This window comes from Podarcis gaigeae, assembly GCF_964106915.1.
Source record: "Podarcis gaigeae genome assembly, chromosome: 6".
Lineage (NCBI taxonomy): Eukaryota > Metazoa > Chordata > Lepidosauria > Squamata > Lacertidae > Podarcis > Podarcis gaigeae.
The window spans coordinates 51686898-51710368 of NC_139682.1; the positions used below are offsets into that span (position 1 = coordinate 51686898).

The window sequence follows — 23471 nt, forward strand, 5'->3', positions numbered from 1 at the left end:
TGTGTGAAAGCTTTCATGCGTTGGTAGCTTCTCATTTGGATTATTAGAATGTGTTTGTGGGTGGGGCTGCGTGTCTCTGGAGTCAGTCGGGAAGCTTCAGCAGATGCCAAATATGGCTGTGAGAGTGTTAATTGGGACCAGACATTATGAACATAATATCTCACACTTTTCTCATCCTCACTGTCTCCTAATTCAAAGTGCTGGTTTTGGCCTAAAAGGCCTACACAATTCAGGGCCTTGGGACTTGAAGGGACGCCTCTTCCTGCCTATATGGTGAGCTCATCTGTGGGTGCCCTTTTCCAGGTGCCCCCTCAACCCAAAGTTATGAGGGTAGTCATGAGAGGGAGAGAGAGGGTCTTTTCAGTGGCAGAAAGTGTTCCTGGGGAAGTTTGCCTTCTCTGGCATCCATGTTCTCTTTTTGGCATCAGGCTTAAGACTTTTGTGTTCTCTCAAGCCATTTAATATCATGTGTTTGGTTTTCTTTTTCGTTCCTGTGATAGTCTTAGTGGTCTTTATGTACTTCTATATTTGCTGGTTGTTTTTTAGCTCATGTGAGCTAAAATACTGTATTTTATTTTGTTGTTCTTTTGGCTAGATGTTTAAGTTACAGTCTGAATTTTTATGGTGCTATTATGCTTTTCATTTATTTGCATTATGTCCGGAGAACTTATTTATGAGGCATCTGACAAATATAAACAAATATATAATAAATAAATAATGGTATTACTAATTAGTGAGGAATTGGGTAGAATTTTGCCTGCCCTTCTATCTGCATGTGTAAATTGCCTAGAGACTTCGAGGGGAAGGGAGAAGGGGGAAGAAGGAAAGAAAAAGGAAATTCAGGAATGAAGCCCCAAATTTGCCTGAGGTATCCAGACTCCTACCATGACAACAGCTCTGATCAGAATGTTTGGAGTTGACAAACCAAACCCTCTCACATCAGCAGCCAAAAAGTCTTTATAAAGTTAGCTCAGGCAGAACAGAATTCAGAGGACACAAGCAGAGTATTCTCGAAAGCCACGTTGCTATCTCTGCCCAGTCTATCGTGCTCCTAATGCTGGCCTCTAAGTCTAAGACTAAGAGGGACCTAAAGGCCTGGCTCAGAGATTCAAACAAAGAAGAACAAATCTCTTGCTTACTGTCAGTCATTAAACAACTCATGGGACTTACAGAATAACCTAACAAAGTCCTTACTATGTCAGATGAATGGTCTTTCTGCTTACCTTGCCTGTGACAGCAACTAGCTCGAGATGACCCTTCGACAAGGCAAACAGCAGAACAGAACACTGAAAGATGAATAGGAAGGTGCCATATGACATACCCATTTGTTCACCTGACTCATTGTCTCCATTACACTGGCTGTGTTCATGCCTCATGGTCAGCCACAAACATGGAGAACTGCTACCAGTCAGTGGTCCTGTCTGCATGTTGCAGAAAGCCACAAACCATGGCTTACTGTGAACAAACAGAGTGCAAGTCCATGCTGCTGAATCACTCCCATTTTACTCCACTCTTCCTCAAACTGGGAGGAACAAACAAGACTTGGCTTACTATGACATCTGAAGCAGCACTCGTGGGTTTGCCCCCTGCTCCAAACATACCACAATGGTTAGCCAAGGTTTGCTCATTGCTTTCAAATTGTGTTTTGAACAAACCATGAGTGCTGGTTCATATGCCATGGGAAGCCAAGGCTTGTGGTTTGTTGCTCCCAGCTTCAGGAGGGCAGCGATTTAGCAGCATGCACTAGCATATGAAAGGGCCCACTGACTGGCAGCAGACCGCCAGGGTTTTGGACCTACTTGGAGAAGCAATAGATTGGAGACCTGTCATTAATGTATGTTGTCTGTTTACCTTGTAAAGCCACATCACAACCATGTCTGGGTTTTGTTCTACTGTGTGGTGGTACAGTGGTTCAAGCTGCTTATACCCCATTTTGTATTCACTCCTCTTCCATCATTATGCCCAGTGATTTACCACACAGTCAGGAAGCACTTTAGGAATTGGTAGGTATCATTCCCTGAGATACCCCCTAACTCACAACTGGAAGCTAGCCTTGTGAACTGCATTGCATATCTAGGTTCTTGTCAGTTTTGTGGAACAGCAGAAACTGGGATAAGTTATCTCTACAGTGGGCCTGGGTGGGAAGCAAAGAGTTTCTGACCTACGGAGAAGGAATGAACGGGTACGTACGGAATAAATCCAACATACATTTATTTACCTACCTACTTACAACTCAAAATGATGTGTCTAAGTGGTGCACAATAAAACCATTCCATAAAATGCAAAATAGGTTAAAATACAGATCACAAATCTCAACTGCAACATACACAGATGTCTAATGCCAGAAACAATTTGTGAAGAAGTAAAAATACAGTTGAGCTTTCATCAGGAAAGACCTTTTACTCCCCAAAGCCTCAGAGGTCTGGGAAAGGGGTTATTGGGCTGCCATAGACCCCACAAGCTGACCAAACTCACTTGGACAAGACTGAACTTCTGGTGCCTATGGCAGATATCGTTGGAGGGGACACTGAGAGAGGCAAGGCACAACTCAGTAAGAAGGACTAGTTGCTGCTGCTCTAATGGCTTCTCTAATGGCTTCCGGGACTATATTCTCTAGTGCAGTGTTTCCCAACCTTGGGCCTCCAGCTGTTTTTGAACTACAATTCCCATCATCCCTGACCACTGGTCTTGCTAGCTAGGGATGATGGGAGTTGTAGTCCAAAAACAGCTGGAGGCCCAAGGTTGGGAAACACTCTCTACTGAAAGAAATGTAAGGTTTGGGATCTGGCCAAAGCTCAATTTGGAGTTGACACACTTTACCTGTTTTGTCTTCAACAGGGGCTCCCATCTGAGTGTATCCCCCATGGAATTGATGGATCACAGGGCGTTCCAATGGGACGCCCTTTGGACAGCAGGTCAGCCCCCCTCTGTATAAGGCAGGTTCCTATGTATGCCAATATCATAACCTTAGACTTGGCCTGGTAAAGGTAGATGCAATGGAAAATTTCCTTGGAGCAAAGATGGGATATAAAGGCAGTAAAATAAATACTTTCCGTTTTGTCTACTCACTACACTCCATTTACAGCACATGTAAGCCAATTATTCCTAGTTTTTCTCTTCTGTCTGCTTCTGAAAGCAAGTTAGTGACTCTCCCACAATCCTCTACTTAGATGAGAGAGACAGAAATCACATCTTCACCATATATGGAAAGCACTCTTATAGCAGTCATGGCCTCTCCCTGAAAATTCTGGGTACTGCAAGTTTGTTGGTGCTGAGTGTTGTTAGGACACCCTTTATAAAGCAACAATTCCCAGCACCTTAACAACTACAGTTCCCAGGATTTGGGGGGTGGGGGTAGGCCATGACTGTTAAAGTAGCATAGGAGTGTTTTCAATGTACAGTGTGGATGTGAAGAAAAGTAGAGACAAGGAAATGAATGAGACACCTTGCTTCATTCCCTGTTTGGCAGAGTGATCGTTCTATTAAATCTGTTATCAAAACTGTGTTTTGCCAATCTTTCCCCACCCACCCCGCCTACACCCTATGCCAACCAGATCTTGCTTGGGCATCTTTGACCTTCAGGGTGCGGCCTTACTGCATGAAGCCAAGGACAAGATGGCACCCATCATTCAACATTCAGAAATCAAGGAGGCAGGCAACTGAATTTGTATTTCATCACTAACAACATGACAATGTCCCATTGAAAACAGCAGGCTAGTTTGGAAGCACAGAGTAGGATATGAGTCACATATGTCACTCTGCTGTTCAACAGAGGCGATTTACCTCGGTTGGAAGGGGCTGCTGCCTCTGCTCCCCACCCCCAACACTCAGCAGCTGCCTCTCAAGGCAGGGCTAATGGCAGGGCCGGCTGTGGCCTTGAATAAAGCCAATGACCACAAGGTCTTCTCTTTTGCTTCCAGCAGAATATGGGAGCATTATGAATTGCAATGTGTGAACGGATCTGATTGAGTGAGCCTACCTCTGGGTAGAGTATATTATCCAGGATTATCAGGGCAGCATAAGTACTATTGATGTTTGTTTTTAATTCCTTTTTTGCTTTTAACTTGTTTTTAACTTTATGATTTTATTGTTTGGTTTTATGATTTTATATTATTATAAACCAATGTGATACATCTTTATCATACAGTGGTATATAAATATTCAAACAAACAAACAAACAAACAAACAAACAAACAAACTTGTCCTACTTTATCTTTACAATCACCCTGTAAGGAAGCTTAGGTTGAAAGATGATGATTGGCCCAAAGACGCCCAGTGAGCTCCTTTCCAAAGCAGGGATCTGAACATGGGTCTTCTTGGTCCTAGTCTGACACTCTTATCCAGGGGTAGCCAATGTGGTGCCTTCCAATTCTCATCACCGGTAGCTGTGGCTGATGGGAGTTGTAGTCCAAAACCTCAAGAGATCATGATGCTGGCTACTGCTTTTCTTAACACTGCATTACACTGGCTATCCATCCACATATTAATACATATACATATACATATCAGCAGTGACACAGTTTACCACTCTAGAAGTCCAAAAACCTGCCGATGTGGAAATGAGTGGAAAGGCAGTGTACCATCTCTCTCTTTGTAACCCTACCATAGGCCTTGAGCATGACAGGTACTCCCATGATATTACATGGCAAAGGTAACAGAACTGGCACTTTAGGGCCAAAGAAGATGCAGAGTCTCTTCATTCAGCTAGTGAAGCGATACTGACATCTTGCCAAAAGTATTATGAAAAGCTCACTGGGGGAACTTGGGCAAGTCACTGCCTCTCAGCCTAACCTACCTCACAGGGTTATTGTGAGGATTAAATGAAATGGGGGGAGAACCATGAACACTACCTTAAGCTCTTTGTTAAAAAGGCAGAATATAAATGTGATAAATAGATAGATGATAGATAGATGACAGCTTAGATAGATAGATGATAGATAGATGATAGATGATAGATAGATGATAGATGATAGATAGATGATAGATAGATAGATAGATAGATAGATGATAGATAGATAGATAGATAGATAGATAGATAGATAGATAGATAGATGATAGATAGATAGATGATAGTTTGTTCTGCTTGCTCCCTCTCTGCTCTGGCTTCCTTAAAAATAAAATAAAATAAAAACACAATTCTTGAGAAGGAAGGCATGGGCTCTTATTTTACTGGCCTCTGGCAACCTAAGTGTAGCAGTGGTTGGGTTAAAAAGCGCTTGACAGAGGAAGATTAAAAACAATCCAAGGAATTTGTTGCAAACTTCCTGGATGGTTCCCCACACGCAGTGGCGTTTTCTTGGCTGCCTGGCTTATAATCAGCAGAGTGGAATGTTGTAAATTAAATATTTTTAAACAACTTTGCTCTCTCCCTGGTTAAACATTGCAAAGATTGCTCTTTCTTGTCTGTTTCATGCTGGGTGGTCTCTCCCGCCCCCCATTTGCCTGTACGTCTTCCTCAAACACAATTAACCATTTAGATGTTGCACAAAGGATTAGCTTATGCATACAAGACCAGACGCTAGTCCTTTTCCTTGAGGTGGGGGGCGGAAGGGGGGTGGGGGCAAGGAACCAGGGGGCAGATCTTTTACTTTCCGCTAAAATACAAAAGCCAAGAAAATCCCCTAACCCCTCCAGTTTTCCTTGAATGATAAAGGCCCAATGGTAGGCTCCTCAGCTGCCCTCAAGTGCAGGCCTCACAAGCTCCTTGCTTTCTTATCTTGATGGTCAGCACTGAAACAGCCTTAAGCATCCCAGTTGATGTGGCACCCAGAAATTCTGGAACCTTATAAACCCAAAGTTTGCCTTAACACACTATCTGTTTATGAGCTTTGCCTAGCCACTGGCTTGCTGTGCCTGCAACAGTTATTTCTCGACCCACTGCCACTCATATGTGGAGGTAACCTGTATTCTCAAATGCAGATTAATCAGAGATCTTAAGAGACAGTGTTCTGAAAAGTGGAGAGTGTCATTCCCCCTCAGGTATACCTACCAAGTACTCACATGTGTGGACATAGTCTGTTGATGTATAAATATTTTTAACTCTCATGGGAACAGCAAGTCAAACCTGGGAGATGAAGTAAAACCCTGCTACTTCAGGATTAGCTGCACTCCTTAACTGGAGTTACCACCACTGGGGAAGAGGAGTATATACAGGTGCTTCCTCTCTTGAGAGCCTGACAATGGGAGAAGAAGCCTCTGTTTGAACTTTGGTTTGGCAGCTGTGTTGTAGTGTAGTGTAGTGGTTAAGAGCGGTAGACTCATAATCTGATGAACCTCCACATGCAGCTGCTGGGTGACCTTGGGCTAGTCACACTTCTCTGAAGTCTCTTAGCCCCACTCGCCTCACGGAGTGTTTGTTGTGGGGGAGGAAGGGAAAGGAGAATGTTAGCTGCTTTGAGACTCCTTCGGGTAGTGATAAAGCAGGATATCAAATCCAAACTCTTCTTCTTCTAAATGACAGCAAGGGGTCAGAAACTGGTGTGCACTCTCGCATAGACACATACATATCATGCCAGAGCCATTTCCTCAAGGCCGCTTTCTTGTACTTCTGGCCAGGGAGCAGGGAAAGCAGTTAAGTCCAAAAACATCTACTGTCCAAGCTCTCCCAAGAAATGCTGAGCACATATGCCCTTCTTCTGGGCTGGAGCAGGCTCTGAGCTCCCTAGTGTATTGCATTTGTAGAGCTGGGATACTGGATACCTGCAAGTGTCCCTTGTCTGAAGCTGCTGTGCACATTGACTTAATAAAACTGTAGAGTTGGAAGGGACCATGATGACCATCAAGTCCAATCCTCTGCAGTGCAGGGATCTTTTGCCCAACGTGGGGCTTGAACCCACAACCCTGAAAGTAAGAGCTTCATGCTGTACCAACTGAGCTATCCCACTTGGCTGTTGTGCACGTTGACGTAAGTGGCCCTGGGCCATAACTCAGTGGTGGAGCCTCAGCTTTGGATGTAAAGGGTTCCAGGTTTAATCCCCAGCATTCCCACAGAGGACTGGAAGGGACCCCACTGGAAAACCTTGTGAGCTGCTGCTTGTCAGGATGGATAATAAGGATCTAGATGGCTCCATGGCCTGACTAAGTGCTAGGCAACTTCCTATGTTCCTAAATGTAGTTCCTGGGATATGTTTGAAAGGCTACCACTCTGGGTTGGCAGCTTAGTTAGAGTTGGTATAAATGTATGGCTGCATGTATTCATGTGTATATGGATATCTGCACTAAACCTTGTAACTCAAGGTCTGAAACAAAGCATGTGAATTTTGTAATTGATGCTGCAAATTTGCTTAGATGTGCACAATGTGCATAATGTTTTGTAGATCCCGTGCTAGAAAGCTCAGTGCCTTGGGATATAATAGAAGCTATGCAGATTTCTAGACCTTCAGCTATAACAACCCTGTATGTCATTAAGATGAAGAAAATCATATCTTCCCAGCAATTAGTGTGTTTAGGAAAATGGTATTTACTCATAGCAAAATTACACCGATTAATTGGCAACGCCGCTGGTTTTGGCCACACACCCAGCAGGGCCAAAAGCACATTGGTAAGATTTGTTTTACATCTAGCTTTAAAATTACATCTAGAGTTTGCTGCTGTGTTCAAACAATATTTTTTAAATTGTCATCTAGTTTTCCAGGCTGGAAAATGGGCATCTCCAGAGACGGAGTGATAAATGCACAATCTGCCATGTTCCCCTGCCCCTCCTTCCAGAAAGCAGAGTAGTTATTGTATCTTCACTATTCCTAACACGAATCTCAGCCAACACATTCATAACTGGTCTGACAAAAATGGGACTCTGATAATATTACATTGCTAAACTGGCCTGCCACAAGATAGGCTGGCCTATCTATCAGAACACACAGGCTGCACATGACACACCAGAACAAAGATATGGCTGATTTTATTATAAAAATGTTGGAGTCTCTTGAGCCTCACAGCATTTGGAGAACAATTCTTCTCCGTTGGCTTGTAAATGCAATGCAAATGTATTTACAGGGTACATTTCTAATGAAAGAAATACTTCCCTGAAGAGAACTGAACCCATAAGTCAGTCTCCAGGTCTTATAATCACATTTTGAGATGTATGTCAAGAAACTACCGTATTTTTCGCTCTATAACACGCACCTGACCATAACACGCACATCGTTTTTAGAGGAGGAAAACAAGGGAAAAAACATTCTGAATGAAACAGTGGATGTATCATTTTTGTGCTTCATGCTGTGGCCACAGACATGTGATCTGATGGTGAATTTGGGCTGACCCAATGCAAAAATCCTGAGAATCCCTGTGCATCCATGGTTTGTAACCACGTTTTTGCACCATTGCAGCCCCAGGCAACAGTGGGTGCGTGATTTTGGGGGGGCAGGCTGTAGCCATGGACATGCTATGTGATCTGATGGTGAATTTGGGCTGACCCAATGCCAAAATCCTGAGAATTCCTGTGGATCCATGCTTTTTAACCACATTTTTGCACCATTGCAGCCCCAGGCAACAGTGGGTGCGTGATTTTGAGGGGGCAGGCTGTAGCCATGGACATGCTATGTGATCTGATGGTGAATTTGGGGTGACCCAATGCCAAAATCCTGAGAATTCCTGTGGATCCATGCTCTTTAACCACATTTTTGCACCATTGCAGCCCCAGGCAACAGTGGGTGCGTGATTTTGGGGGGGCAGGCTGTAGCCATGGACATGCTATGTGATCTGATGGTGAATTTGGGGTGACCCAATGCCAAAATCCTGAGAATCCCTGTGGATCCATGCTTTTTAACCACATTTTTGCACCATTGCAGCCCCAGGCAACAGTGGGTGCGTGATTTTGGGGGGGCAGGCTGTAGCCATGGACATGCTATGTGATCTGATGGTGAATTTGGGCTGACCCAATGCAAAGATCCTGAGAATCCCTGTGGATCCATGCTTTGTAACCACATTTTTGCACCATTGCAGCCCCAGGCAACAGTGGGTGCGTGATTTTTTTTGTGCAGGCTGTAGCCATGGACATGCTATGTGATCTGATGGTGAATTTGGGGTGACCCAATGCAAAGATCCTGAGGATCCATGCTTTGTAACCACATTTTAAGTGGGGAGCGAAGGAAAAACAAAGAAGGGACATTAGAGGGGTGTGCAGAGAAGCAGCTGGCTAAGAATGCAGGAGAGGGATTTAACGGGAGGGAGGAAAGAAAGGCAAAAGTTTCCCCCCACCCAAGCCAGCCATCTCTCTCTCTCTCTCTCTCTCTCTCTCCCCCCCTCCCTCTCCCTCTCTCTCTCCCTCCCCCTCCCCCCCTCTCTCTCCCTTCCCCCCCTCTCTCTCCTTCTCCCCCAGCAGCACTGGAGCTTGCCTGGAGGGGAGGGGCTTTCCCTGCTCTTTGTTCCGTTTCAGCAAACACAGCAACGAAACAGAGGAGGGTGGGCAGTAAGACCCTGAGGCAGAATGCAGGAAAGCAGCCGCTTTCTCTTTCGCTTCTCCGTGCAGCGTGCCGCGATTTGATTTTTGCATGATTTTTCGGCTCCAGGGACCACACATTCGCTCTATAACACGCACAGACATTTCCCCTTCCTTTTTAGAAGAAAAAATCTGCGTGTTATAGAAGGAAAAATACGGTAGATACTACTGAAAGGGCAGCGCAGATGATAAAAAGTTTCAGTCCCATGAAAATAAAAGGATAAAACAGGGGAGGAGATGGGTCTACTCCCTGCACCATCCTGTGTGGACCCACTGGCACTAGAGGCCACCTCCCCTCTCCTGGGCCCTGAGGAGAGATCTCTACCTTTAGGCTCTGACGGCCAGTCTACAGGTCTTTTGGGGGAATCAAGCAATCCGTGAGATTTCCCCACAGCCGGAAACCCCATTACACCGGGAAAGTGTGTCCATTTGGGCCAAGCTATTTTTTACCACAGTGCAGAGTGCTTTTCTAGATGATGCTTGAAGAGGAAACACCTGATGTGATATTGGTAGTCTTGCAGCCCTCATCCTGCCTATTTTAAGAGTACAGCCACATGTAATTGACACATTTTCAAACTTGGCCTCATGCAGATCTGCAGGGATGAGAATGGGAAAGGGAAAAAGAGGTAAAGATGTGGCTGTTGCCTCTTTTGATACTTACTTGCCTGCATAGCACTCCGTGCCAAAGAAAATGTGGTGCTAGTCATGGGTGTTGATAGCACAGTGTGAGCTCTTCAAGTTTAATGTGGCCATATAATTTCATGTTTAAATTGGACCTGTTGGTCACACTTGTAGCTCCACCAACTTCAAAATGATTACGTTCTCTCTCTCTCTCTCTCTCTCTCTCTCTCTCTCTCTGTGTGTGTGTGTGTGTGTGTGTTACAACAATGTACAACAGGCAAATTGGACACTGAAGGTGTTTGGGGGTGGGGTGGTGGCTGCTTGAGCCCCAGGGCTTTTTGAAGGAAGTACTGTGAACTATGGCATATCATGGCTTAGGATGTGTGATGGAAATGGGTCACAATAAGTAAAATGATAAAGACAAGATATAACTACAGTACAAGAGCAGCCCACTAGAGAAGCCACTGCCTTGCAGAGATCTGTGCAGTTGTAGGGACTCAAGAGCTGATGGCTTCCACTTGGAAGAGGATTGAGGCAAGCAGCTGCTAGGATGCAAGGGAGCAGGAACTAGCCGTGTGGAGGGTGCCTGCTACAAGACACAACTACATTAGCATGAACCCAGAGGAAGCACCTCTGTTACTGGAAGGATGTGTAAGGTGAGCCTTGTGCAGAGCAGACCCCAGAATCTCACTGCCAGATCACTAGAGGGTTAAATTAAAACAGCTATCTTGTGATTTCTAGAGGAACCATTATTTGGAATTATTCATAATTGCACTGCTGCCACACACAGTGACTACATCAAGAGCAAATCTGTGCTTTGATAATCTACTTTTATCTTGCCCCAAACACCTGCAGGTCATAAAAGGCAAAAAGGAAAAGCCGGTTCCTCCAGCAGTCAGTAGCACTTGCAAGCAGCAGAAAACTTGAATTGAGGACCTCAGTTCTAATCTGCTCACTGAGGCTGCCCATCCCGTCTCACGACACTAAGCAATACAGGATCATAAAGACAAGGAGATAACATCTGATATAGATATGGGGAGTTATCATAGGAGCAAAGACCTTGCAAAAAACTATGATACCAGCTCCTCAGGCTCACTTTTCAATTTACATTTTGTATTCAGGATACTTGCATACAAAAGACAGACATAGTGTGTCACCTAAGATCAGCATACTGTTGTGATTTCAACACACCTTTGTTATTTTCTCAGTAAATTCACTTAGGAGAGTGGGAAAGGTTGATCTTTTCCCAACTGCTGCTTCTATGCGAATACACAGGTTTAAATGCATGAGAACCATTTCCAGCAAATGCAAGCAATGCACATTTTGTACTTAGCAAACCCCAAAGTTATAGAATGAATCAGAATATGATCTGGGTTATCTGGCTATGTATGAAGTAGAGCAACATTGGGTTACAGTAGAATAACACAAAGGGGTAATGGATGAGATTCTTTATTTTTTAAAGTAAAATGTTAAGTTTTTAAAATGTCCAATCCACTAACCTGAACTTTAGACAGATCTCACAATTTATGGCACTATCAAGGCAACATCTAAATGCCTTGACTATGTGGGCATGCTTTTGTTTTTTAACGTCCTCACAGGATGTCCCAGAATAGTCCAATATATTGGTACCTTGAGTTCTATCGCTAGTTACATTTTAAAAAGATAATAGGGTGCTGAAGTTTTCTCTGGGTATTTGAAGAACAAAGTTATCCTTCTGCATTCTTTTCCACAAGTGCAATGTGACATTAGATGCTGGAGCAGTTCATAAGGACTTAGATGCAGAGTTAACTTGGGCCATATAGGAGGACCAAAGAGCTGCACAGGGCTGCATGTGGAGAGACAGGCAGCCTTTCATCTTAGACAGCTGCTGCTTCACATCTTTCCATTTGGAGCCAGTTCTTTAATGTGGTTATTTTTAATTTATGAAGGAATGGGCAGGGTTGGCTTATAATTTTGATTCTCCTGTGTTAAATGGGAAAAAAAATGCTGCTCCCCTTAGGGGAAAAAAAGATCAGGATCATGTTTATCACTTTGTCTAATGAAAATGAACTAATATTCCTCTGGGCCAATATCTGGTAGCAGAGACCAAACAACCAGGCTTAGATGTGCAATTTAAAAGTTCTGCTAGTCAGATTCCTGTGAACCAAACATTTTAAGAAGCGAAGAGCCTCTTTCTGACACACAAAAGTTCAAGAACTTGTATTTTGCACCATGATCCTGGAATTGTATTTTGAATTGTGACATGCGTGTTGTTTTAAATAAAACTATTTTGGCTAAATGGTTAGATGCATACCACTCTACTGGAGCTTGTTTTACCATGACTATGCTAGTATAGTAATATTCACATTTAGATCAATATTTAACCTTGAAGAGGTTTAAGAGATTTTAAACGGGACTCAGGTTTACCATTTCTCTCCTGTCCTCCATCCATTTAAAAAATATTCCCTTGGTTTCATGGAATCCATAATCACTGCATAGTCTCGGTATTCTTATGCAGGGGGTTTATTGCTTTGCCTTGTTGTTGTTTTTATTATTATGTGTTTTTATTATGTATTTTTATGCTATGAACCACCCTGAGCTTTTCAGATGAAGGGCAGTATACAAATTAATTAAATAAATTAAAGGAATGAATAACAATGTTTAGGGTAGTAAGTGCTACCAGCTTTTGATGCAATGAACCTAAAAGAGGTGACTAAATGTGGAACTGTAAAACAGTGACATAAAGCACTCAGGCTTTCAGTTTCTGCCAAAATCAGCAAAGGTAAGGCAAACAGTGACAAAGCACAGGAAATGGTATACTGTGTGCTCCATCGTCAGGTGAATACTAACAACAGAACAAAAACCTTCTGAGTGGTCAGGACACACTCTAAGATAGTAAAGGAATGGTAATATATGCCCTGAGGTAAGCCAAAGCTTGCCAAAAGTTTAAGATAAACAACAGGAGTTGGATCACTAAATGGCTAGCCTGTGGTATATTTTCCTTTGATATCCACTGTAACATCCACTATTCATCATCATCATCATCATATCCCACCTTTCCCCTGGACTGGGACTCAAGGCGGCTTACAAAAAAAGTGCAAAATACAGCTAAAACAGAAAAGCTAAAAACACAGAAATCATTAAAAAGTAATTAATCAATAATATAAAATATGAATCACAACAATAAGAACATCACAGCAGCAGCTCTTTCCTTAAAAACAGGCAGTTCCTAAAGGCCTGTTGGAATAAAAAGGAAGAGGACAACAGGGAAGGAGCCAGTCTATCTTATTGCAGGAAGAGAGTTCCAAAGTCAGGGAGCAGCCACCAAGAAGGCCTTCTCCTGCATTCTCACAAGCACATCTGTGAGGGTGGCGGGACTGAGAGAAGGGCATCCGCCTGAAGATCTCAGGGCCTGGGCAGGTTCATATGAGATAATAGGGTATTGCAGATAGCCTGGGCTAAGCCATTCATATGCAGGTACTGTTCATTATGTGGAAGCTTGAAAAATATTTGGGTTTACATCTGCACAAGGTGGTTTGATAACATAAGATTGGTTTAAGCATAAAGTGCTCATGAGTTTATGAGCAAAGCTTAGTTCATATTATATATTCTACCAGGTAGCAAGTGCTTGCAAATGATTTTAAAAATACAATTACCCACCTGGAAGGGCTCTTTCATGAGCTTTTACTGAATGTATGGCCCCCAAAGCAACTATTTGTGGTCTTATCATTGTGAGACGTCCTTCTTTCTCAGATACATGTATATTCTGGCATTTAATTATAAACCTTGATATAACCTTGACCTATCTGCTGTATTATGTTGACAATGGTGTGATCACAGCTCTAAAGCCTGGTGTGTCTGTGCATTTCCATGAATAAGGAGTAAGATCATATGGAGCCAATTCAGATACTGGATTATTGTCACTCAAATAGACTTAAGAATTTAAAATTATTTAAGTGTGAACATGTCCTGCAAGCAAACAATCACGCCTTTTGCAGTGAATCCCAAAACTCAGGCATTCATGATTTTAAATACTATTATCCTCCCCCACTTTTTTCCCTTGGAAGGAGATGAATCCTGATCTGCTTTGGAAGGCATTCCATACTCATGACCATCTTGTTTTTCTGTAGATATTTCAGTTTTATTATATTATCTTAAGGTGGAGTCAGCAGACACCTAAACAATTCTCAGTATACTGACTGCTGGGCTAATGTATGTATGGTTTCTGAAATTTTTTATCCCCTTTCCCCAACATTCTGCTTGCCTTTTGAGGGTTGCAGTGCTTTGTACTGACAATTTTAGGGACGACAGGCGCAGATGCCTGAGTGAGACTAGTTAATTCAGAATCAAAGTGGATTTTTAGCAGAGAATATTTTTCTCACAGTGCATCACCTTGCAGTTACTGCTTCTCCTCCCACTGTTATTTAATCGTTTTGTAACATTGCGTAGTTAGCCTTAAGACTGAATCATCTTGTACTATCTTGCTTTTTTAAGGTACTGGAACCCAGAAAGTTGGCACTTTCATCACAGTGAGATCAGCTAAGCTGTTCTTTTGACTGAGTACAATCTGTGTGGTCCCTGCTCTTAGCTTGGTTGGCAACACACAGCATTCACTGGATTTACAGGAACCAATATCACCCTGTGCAAGGCAGCATGCATGTCAATGAGGGAGGATATGGCGGGGGGGGGGGGAGGCGGGAAGAGTCACACAGAGGAAACAGAGAGATGTTCTTGTAAATATTTATTTATTAAGGTGTAAATAAGAAGTTAAAAGCTGGAGAGGATACCGGTGTCAACGATGCTAGGAGTCAGATCATGAAACAGGACTGCAGGCTCTAGCCATGCCATAAGCTCAGGCAGCCAGAAAACCCTCTTTTAAATCTGTGAAATTCAGATTTCCATCAGCTGTTCAGTACCCATGATAACTTCATTAATGTGCTTAGCTGTAAGAGAAAGAGAAACACATTTTTAAAAATGAGTTATTTAAAACTTATGCCTTATCCAATTTAGAAATGAATTTATTTATTTTTGAGGGGGAGGGGCACAGATTCTTTGGTAAGTTAGGCACAGCAAACAAATGATCTGTTCCTGTCTGAGGCAGGCACCTAACCAAACATTAGAAGGTGCCTTGAATGAGAGTGCTTACAAGTATCAATCACTGCCACATGAAACAAAGGCAGAGAGCAACCAGCAGCTGTAGCTGGCAGGTGTATATCTGGAAATCAGCATGGAGTCACACTGGCCTAAAGGAAGGAAATGCTGTAGAAACTAAATCACAGTACGACCCCACCCAGACCAACCTCCCTTTGGCAAGAAGCTGGACCCTCTTCTGTCAGCCCCGTACGGAAGTGGGCCCAGAATTAGCAGAAACAAAAGGGCTCTATGGGAGTTTTCAGTCCCGGGTCGAGAGGCAGTTCTTTTCAGCTGGCTTCACCCTGTTCTAAAACCCAGATAGGGTTTTGCAAATTCTCCACCTCCTCAAAATTTTCTTACCAGGCTGTCTTTTATTTGCCATTGGCAAGGTTACAGATGCATTCAAGCCGCAAAGAAAAGAGAGGGATTAAAGAAGGTACTTTCAAAAGGGTCCCAGAATTTGGGCTCTGCTTGGCACAATTGTTTCAGACTGAGAGCATCTGTGCCAAGCAGATCCAGAGCCACATCAAAATGTCTGATTAGTGCTTGGTGAGGGAGCATTGCCTGGCCCATTTGTTCTGGGTGCTCCAACCTGAATGGATTGGAAAATGTGTCACTTGTTACGCAGGAATTTCTGCTGGGAACAGAGGAGTGCTGCAACAAGCAAACTCCTTGGGAAACGCAGACAGAGAGCCCCTCACAGAAAGCTTGGGATCTAGAAGGCTGATGAACTTCTGTTGAAATCAAACTGCAATTTGAATAAACACAGGGACAGAAATGACTCAGTCCCAGCAAAACTCCATCATTGCACTGGGCATTCATGACAAAGTGCTTTCCTCCACCGGACAGCAGCTATTCGCTGGCAGCATCTGTCCTGGAGAGCCTTGCCTTCAGGGGGAATATGAAAGCATCTCCTTGTTGTTTGCTCAATTCGCTCCAGACAGATTGCTGCTGGTGATGGCAAAGCTAAGCTGTAAAAGAGGAGGAGGAGGAGGAGGAGGAGAAAGGGTGTGTGGGAAGAGAGAGAAGGGGCGAGGGCCAAAACCCAGGACCACCACGAAGCTCCAGCCCTCAGGGGCTCCAGAAAACGTTCAGTGTACTCACTCAATTACATACACTGTTTTATAAACCCTTAAAATAAAATAGAAAACAGTCCTTGGCACAGAGTTCCTGTTCTATTATACAGTAGTGATGAAAGACTACGCTGTGTATGAGCACTCCTGAAAAGCCAGAGATGAATTAATAACAATAACAATAACATTAAAAAACAGAATAGAAAGGAGAGGGTGGGGTTGAGATTGCAGAAATGCAAAGATGAAAACGCACACTCTCTGGGTGGCTTGAGCTAGTGCAAAAAGCAACTCCTTTCTCTCTCTTGATCTGATGGTAGGTGGGATAGAGGGGATACCCACAGACGAAGGGAGCAGCTGCAGCTAGAGGTCAGGAGGTGGGGTGGGGCCCGGAAGTTCCATGTGGTGAGGGAGAAGGGAAACAGGTGGTGTGGGGCTGGTTTGTTTGTGTTGGTAACAGGAGTGGGAGCGTCTCACAAATGCTTGCTCTATTCCGCTCAGGATTTATTTAGACAATTCAGTGGTGCCTCACAGGCCTAATGTGGTGGATGGTGTTGTACACTTTAGCCATCAACAGGGACAACTGCAGCTCCTAGGATGCAATGCTCTATTTAAATAGGAGACTTTTGTTAGTTGATGCACTCACTATAATGGGGTGTGTCAGTAGGATGAGCGCCTTTGGGTCTTCCCAGGTGTAATAAATGGGGGAAAATGTAGGTAATCCCTATTGTTGCATTCACCTGTCGGGTAAACAGCCAAAATATCTATTATCAAAATGTTTTCACTAAAAACAATTTATCTGAGACTTCTGCCTGGACAATAACCACTTAGTTTGGGACTAGTTAGCCCCAGAAAGCTATTCCCACAGTGAAAAGTCTTGCTTAACCAGGATTAATTATGGACTGATGTCTTCTGGTGTAAGTGCTGGGAGCTGGGCAAGAAAGTAAATGTCTTACAGAGGAACAATGGACAAGGCAACTAGGTGCAAAACAGGAGGAATTTGCTTCTGCAAATACCTAGGATTGGAATATCCATGCATCTAGCTGTAGCAAGAAACCACTAGCTCTGCCTCAAAGTTCTGAATTCAGCACCTTTGCTGCTTCTGACAAATTAGGCATATTCTGTGATCATGATGGAGGTAATGGAACAGCTGCAGCAACTATGCTCAAGATCCCTGAAGAAAGCTGCTTACTGGGTTCAGTTCGGATAGGTTGCCCCTCATGCACTTAGACCAGGGGAAGGCAGAATGGCGCCCCCTCCAGATGTTTCTGGACTCTGACTTCCATTATCCCTGACCACTGGTCATGCTGCCTGGGGCTGATGAGATATGAACTTCAACAACATCTGAAGATGAACAAGTTGGTACTCCTGACTTAGACCAATGGAAGAAGAGCCAGCAGATGAAGTCCAGGAGGCATGCAGACGGAAAAGAAGGACAGACATGTCCCTTCTATTGCTGGGTAGGACAAAGTCAGTAGATGTGCCAGGAGAACCCAGGATCTTAATGCTCTCCAAGAGTCTGCAAGCCAAGACAAAGGGAGGGAATGCTGGTATGAGAGAAACCCATTCCAGAACCAAACTTAGAAACCCTGCTGGACCTACCCAGAAACAGAAGGAAGGGAGATTGGTTTGCTGATATAGGTCTTCTTGAGACAGATGTGAGCTCCACATCTGAAAAGGACAAAACTGAAGAGTTCTAACACTAATATTTCAGGATTTAAGGAATTGCCAAGGAGCATCAAATTCCCATTACTTCAAAGACTGTTGCACTTCAATCTTGAGATCACTGTACACAACGTGGTATCATGTTCTTCTGGGGCTTGATGGGAAAGTGATAGTGGATAAACAGACCCTTCGTCAAGTCAAAGGCAAGGTAAAAAAGACCAGAGCAAGCCCCTGGGCAGCTCCCAGTGTTCAGTATGCAGATGACACCCAGCTCTACCTCTCCTTTAAATCAGAACCAGTGAAGGCGGTGAAGGTCCTGTGTGAGTGCCTGGAGGCGGTTGGAGGTTGGATGGCGGCTAACAGATTGAGGTTGAATCCTGACAAGACAGAAGTACTGTTTTTGGGGGACAGGAGGCGGGCTGGTGTGGAGGATTCCCTGGTCCTGAATGGGGTGACTGTGCCCCTGAAGGACCAGGTGCGCAGCCTGGGAGTCATTTTGGACTCACAGCTGTCCATGGAGGCGCAGGTTAACTCTGTGTCCAGGGCAGCTGTCTACCAGCTCCACCTGGTACGTAGGCTAAGACCCTACCTCCCCGCGGACTGTCTCGCCAGAGTGGTGCATGCTCTAGTTATCTCACGCTTGGACTACTGCAACGCGTTCTACGTGGGGCTACCTTTGAAGGTGACCCGGAAACTGCAATTAATCCAGAATGCGGCAGCTAGACTGGTGACTGGGAGTGGCTGCCGGGACCACATAACACCGGTTCTGAGAGATCTGCATTGGCTCCCAGTACGTTTCCGAGCACGATTCAAAGTGTTGGTGCTGACCTTTAAAGCCCTAAACGGCCTCAGTCCTGTATACCTGAAGGAGCGTCTCCACCCCCATCGTTCAGCCCGGACACTGAGATCCAGTGCCGAGGGCCTTCTGGCGGTTCCCTCACTGCGAGAAGTGAGGCTACAGGGAACCAGACAGAGGGCCTTCTTGGTAGTGGCACCCGCCCTGTGGAATGCCCTCCCATCAGATGTCAAAGAGATAAAGAATTACCTGACATTCAGAAGACATCTTAAGGCAGCCCTGTTCAGGGAAGTTTTTAATATGTAATGTTGTACTGTTTTTAACACTGATTGGGAGCCGCCCAGAGTGGCTGGGGAAACTCAGCCAGATGGGCGGGGTATAAATAATAAATTATTATTATTATTATTATTATTATTATTATTATTATTATTATTATTCATTGCTGACTCAGGTATAGATGATGTCTCTATCAAGAACCACAGTCATCTAAAGACTTAAAGAACAGACTGGCAAAGCCTTCCCTTTCAGTGGCTCTGTCTCATTGAGAGGGCTATATGCAGTCTCTTAAGGGGCCTCTCACTGTTTCTACAATCACATGTTGCAGATAAGCTGCTACAGGGGAGCTATATTTTATTGTGAACAAACAGTCCTAGAGTTAGATAACAATCTTCTTGGATTAGCAAGAATCTGGATATTTTCATATCTAGCTCACATCAGTCTATATTTTAACTTTTTATGGGTACCTACTATTATTTGAGCAAGAGAGATTTAATCAAGCCTGGCCTACTACTCTTGCAACCAAGTCCCTAAATTTAATAATGAGAGAGGGAGAAATGGTATGTTTGTGAAGAAGATAAACAATATTTTTAAAATGTATGTAAAAAAATTGTGGAAAGCATTGTCAGCATTTCCTTGTGCATATGTGACAGATGCATATCCAGGGCTCCTCAGCCCACTTCTGAAGGTGAGTTGGGGAGAAACAAGAACAGGAGATGAATGGGACTGCAGGTTCTTACAATGTGCTTTTTCTATATTTCTGCAGAGCCACCCATATGCAGATGCCACTGTAGGCTGCATGTACACAGCCCCTAAAGTCAGTTCCCTGGAGTTAAATTTCCAAGGCCTTCCAGATGCACAGTTGCGATTATACAAATGTCATGCAGTGATTTGGACAGCTAACAACAAGGTCTCTGACTCACATGGGCTGTTTACAGAGAACCTCAGGCCACACAGAGCAGTTTCCTGTTGTGATAGATTCTAGTCCAGGATAGACCTCTGCATTCAGAGTCTGATCTCTTTTGACCTTTCTGCAAAAGTATGATCATTATTATAGAAGAAGAGAGAAACATTTTACATTTTAAGGAGACAAGCAGCCTTTTAACTTTAGCTTGGTTTCCACTGAAGAAGGTAAAACTGGATTACAAGGCTACTGCCAGCTATTGGCTACAACAAGTGTGCCAGGCGGGTTGTAAAGCTGACTTTATATTTAATGGGCATGTGAAAGATGAATACTTGCAGCTCTTGGATTCATGACTATAACAAATTGTTTAAGACCTACAAAACCATAAGAAGCAGCATGCCAAAAAGGGTTATATACCCATCTGTTCTTGAAGAATATTATTTAAGTTTATAAATCTATTAGCAAATAAAAAGTATGTTCAGATCCTTAGCACTGGACCTATGATGGATTTTCCAAGGAAGTGCAGCAACATAACAGAGAATTGGAAGGGTCAGAAACATAGAACTGAGTATAACGTAGAGCTGAGTGTAAAGAATACCATGAGGAAGGATTAAGCTGCCTTTAATGAAACACTGTCCACAAGACACTGAAGCAAAATAACTGTGTACTAGCTAAGCTTTTGGTCATCAAATTGTAAGTATGTGAACATATTGAGGCAAATTAAGTGGGGACCTACAAAAACAAGAAAGAACACAGAACACATGATATATGAAGACTGGCCACAGGAACTCCAGACTTACTCTAGAGCAGGCATCCTCAAAAGCTGTCATTATGGGTCTTACCAAGCCAACAGGATCATCACTCAATACTCCCCAAGGAACTGGAAGAGTGGTTCATAGTTTGCAACATTCACTTTAACTCTTAGCTTAGGGGTCAAGGCAATAAGTAACTGGGTAAACAATGTGCTTGTTTGCCTGTGTGTGCATTTGCATGCATGTGGAGGAAACATGTGGTTGTTACCCACCAAAGAAGATCAATTGGGTATTAGTGCTGATTTCCAATGGGCATTTAGCACTGATAATCAATCACCAGTGAACAAAATTATTTTTCAAGATACATATAATATATGGTGGTGGTGGTGGTAGAGTCAGGACAGAGTGTGAATCTTTTCTAAAAATTGCAGGTGCCTCACAAGGGATGCCTACTTCACTATTAGAGAAGCAATGGTCCAGAGGGGAAAAACGATGAAGAGGAAATAAGATGTTGTCAAATATTCAATAAAGATGGGGAAAAGAAGGAAAAACAGCTATCTGCTAGGACAACCGGGAGATAGCCCCCAAACAAAACCAAAACAAATGACAACTCTAATGGGTTCAATTTATAGTGGACCAGACTGAATGTGGGTTGCAGAAAGCACCTCCCAGCTGTAAGAGTAGTTGGGCAACTGAACGAAAATGCTGCATGGCGTGTTATTTCCGGGATTACAAAGCAACCCTAACTGTTGATCACCACCTCTACATCTGAAGCCTTGTTGCCTCCTATTGGTCAGGAGGGCAGGTGGGGTGGAAGTGCCAGCGCCAGGCTGGCACAGCAGAGAGCTTAATCTGGCATCCCTTTAGAATACACATTGTTTCTACAGCTCCAATTTCACATCCCTCTTCTGCAAAAGGGCTGGCTTAATATCCAGCCGATCCTTTGCCAGCCCAGTTCTCTGTACAGTGGTACCTTGGTTCCCGAACGGCTTAGTTGACAAACAAATCGGCTCCTGAATGCCACAAACCCGGAAGTAAGTGTTCCGATTTGTGAACGTTTTTTGGAGTCCAAACATCCGTTTCGACCGCTGGCATTGTTTCCAGGGCTAATCAGCCAATCAGAAGCCGCGCCTTGGTTTTCGAACGTCTTGGAAGTCAAACGGACTTCCAGAACAAATTGAGTTTGAGAACCAAGGTACCACTGTAATTGTTTTACTGGCGGTCTGTTAATTATTATATATGTTTTATGCTGTATTTGTGACTTTCTATTATGTTCTATCATGTTATCGTTATTTACTGTTTGTAAGCCGCTTTGGGATTCATTTGAATGAAAAGTGGCATAAAAATATAATAAATCAAATCAATCAATGTTCCTCTGCACCCCACCCTCAACACACCCATTTTGGGGCCTCTCATCAGTGGGAACATTGCCTGTGGTAGCTGTAAAATAGTCTGTGTCAGAGCCTCCCTGCCCCTTACAGAGATATCTCTGCTTAATCCAAACACCTAGCAGCATGGGTTGGGGGTTAGGATCGCTCCATTCATGTCCCCAGGGATATGCTAAATCTTGAATATTTGGTCTATGTGAGCGGGAAAGGCAGGATTATATTACTCTTGCGTTCCCTTCAATATCGAACATGAAAAATGGAATAGTGGAAGCAAAGTGCACTCTTGATGGGAAGTGGCAATAGCTCCAATTGATAGCAACAGGAAATACCGCTTCTGACTGGGGTAAGTACAGCAAACAGTCAAGGAATATAAATAGGTATTCCTGGGGCTGCTCCTCACTTTGGAAGTTCTAGCAACCCAACAAAGTCCAAGCCTGAGCAAATTATCCATGGGCCAGGATGAGCATAAGGGTTTTTTAAAAGGCAGAATTAAGAAGATTCATTACTTAATACTTTGAAGTATTGTCCAGCTTACACTGTGGGGGATAGGGTGGTTTAAACAAGTAAAAGAAATAATGACGAAATCGTTATGATCAGAAAGCCTTCGTGGTGTCTGTTCATGCCCATGAGAACCAAATGCATTAGTGTCCAAATTAAACGACAAAACACAGTGTAAACACTTCTGCAACTCGGGTCATACACAGTGTATACAAATCCAGCCAGCCTTTCCATTACAGACAGTTAAAGCCTAAAACTCAGCTTGAGAGAGAAGGCAAGCCAACCATTTCTACCACAAATTAACCACTTGGGTGCGATTCTTTTGTCACAGTTCCACATCCCAAGCAAAGGAGGTACCAACTCTCCCTCCTCCACTCATTTTAAAACCCTGGTTTCAGAGAAGATAGTTTAAACAGCTAGTCCTTGATCAACCATGGGCTCTCCAGCTCAGATGGGCAGTTGCTAAGACTTCAATACCAGCTGCTTGTAGTATAGGGACCAGTTTTTGATGCACCTCATGATTATAGCAAAACTGCTTTAGGCTACTTTTTATTTCATGTGTGTATGTTCCACCTTGATTCGAGTGTGTGCTTCATGGCTCCAGGCACAAGACGGCATGTTGGTCCCTGCAACTTCTATTGCCAGCACTGTCAAAGGTTAGAGGCAGCATGGTCCGACTTGGCAGGCTGCGTATCCTCTGAGCACAAACTCATTTTACAGGCACATATGTTTTAGGAGGTACTTTCAAATAATTTAAATTATTTGTTGAAATTGGTGCTATGAGAATCCAGGAACCAAACTATAGACCGGCAACAATGGATCAGATCATGGATATATTGACAACCCCTCTCCTCAAAATGGCCACAATCTAATTTCCCACTTGTATTCATGCCACCAAGCATACCTGATCTGGGGCATGTGACAATAACTAGTTAGTTAATAACTCCTTGTGT

The 23471-nt window shown here is 43.6% G+C and overlaps 1 protein-coding gene and 1 long non-coding RNA gene across 5 annotated transcripts in view; one reads left to right on the forward strand and one right to left on the reverse strand.

The window, feature by feature from the left end:
- Positions 1–7: 7 nt before the first annotated feature.
- Positions 8–11535, forward strand: LOC310846299. Of its 2 annotated transcripts, XR_014565235.1 has the most exons (3): positions 8–273; positions 2839–2915; positions 10913–11535. It is a non-coding gene; the product is annotated as an uncharacterized lncRNA (long non-coding RNA). The 2 variants fall into 2 exon arrangements; XR_014565236.1 differs by lacking the exon at positions 10913–11535 and having other exon boundaries at positions 2839–3500.
- A 3227-nt stretch (positions 11536–14762) lies between these two features.
- EIF2B3 (eukaryotic translation initiation factor 2B subunit gamma) overlaps positions 14763–23471 on the reverse strand; it is an 88010-nt gene continuing 79301 nt past the window's right edge. For all 3 annotated transcript variants that reach the window (XM_083742475.1, XM_083742477.1, XM_083742476.1), the window contains exon 12: positions 14763–14979. In XM_083742475.1, the coding sequence (XP_083598601.1) occupies positions 14927–14979 (53 nt within the window). In that variant the 3' untranslated portion in view covers positions 14763–14926. The remainder of the gene's footprint in view (positions 14980–23471) is intronic.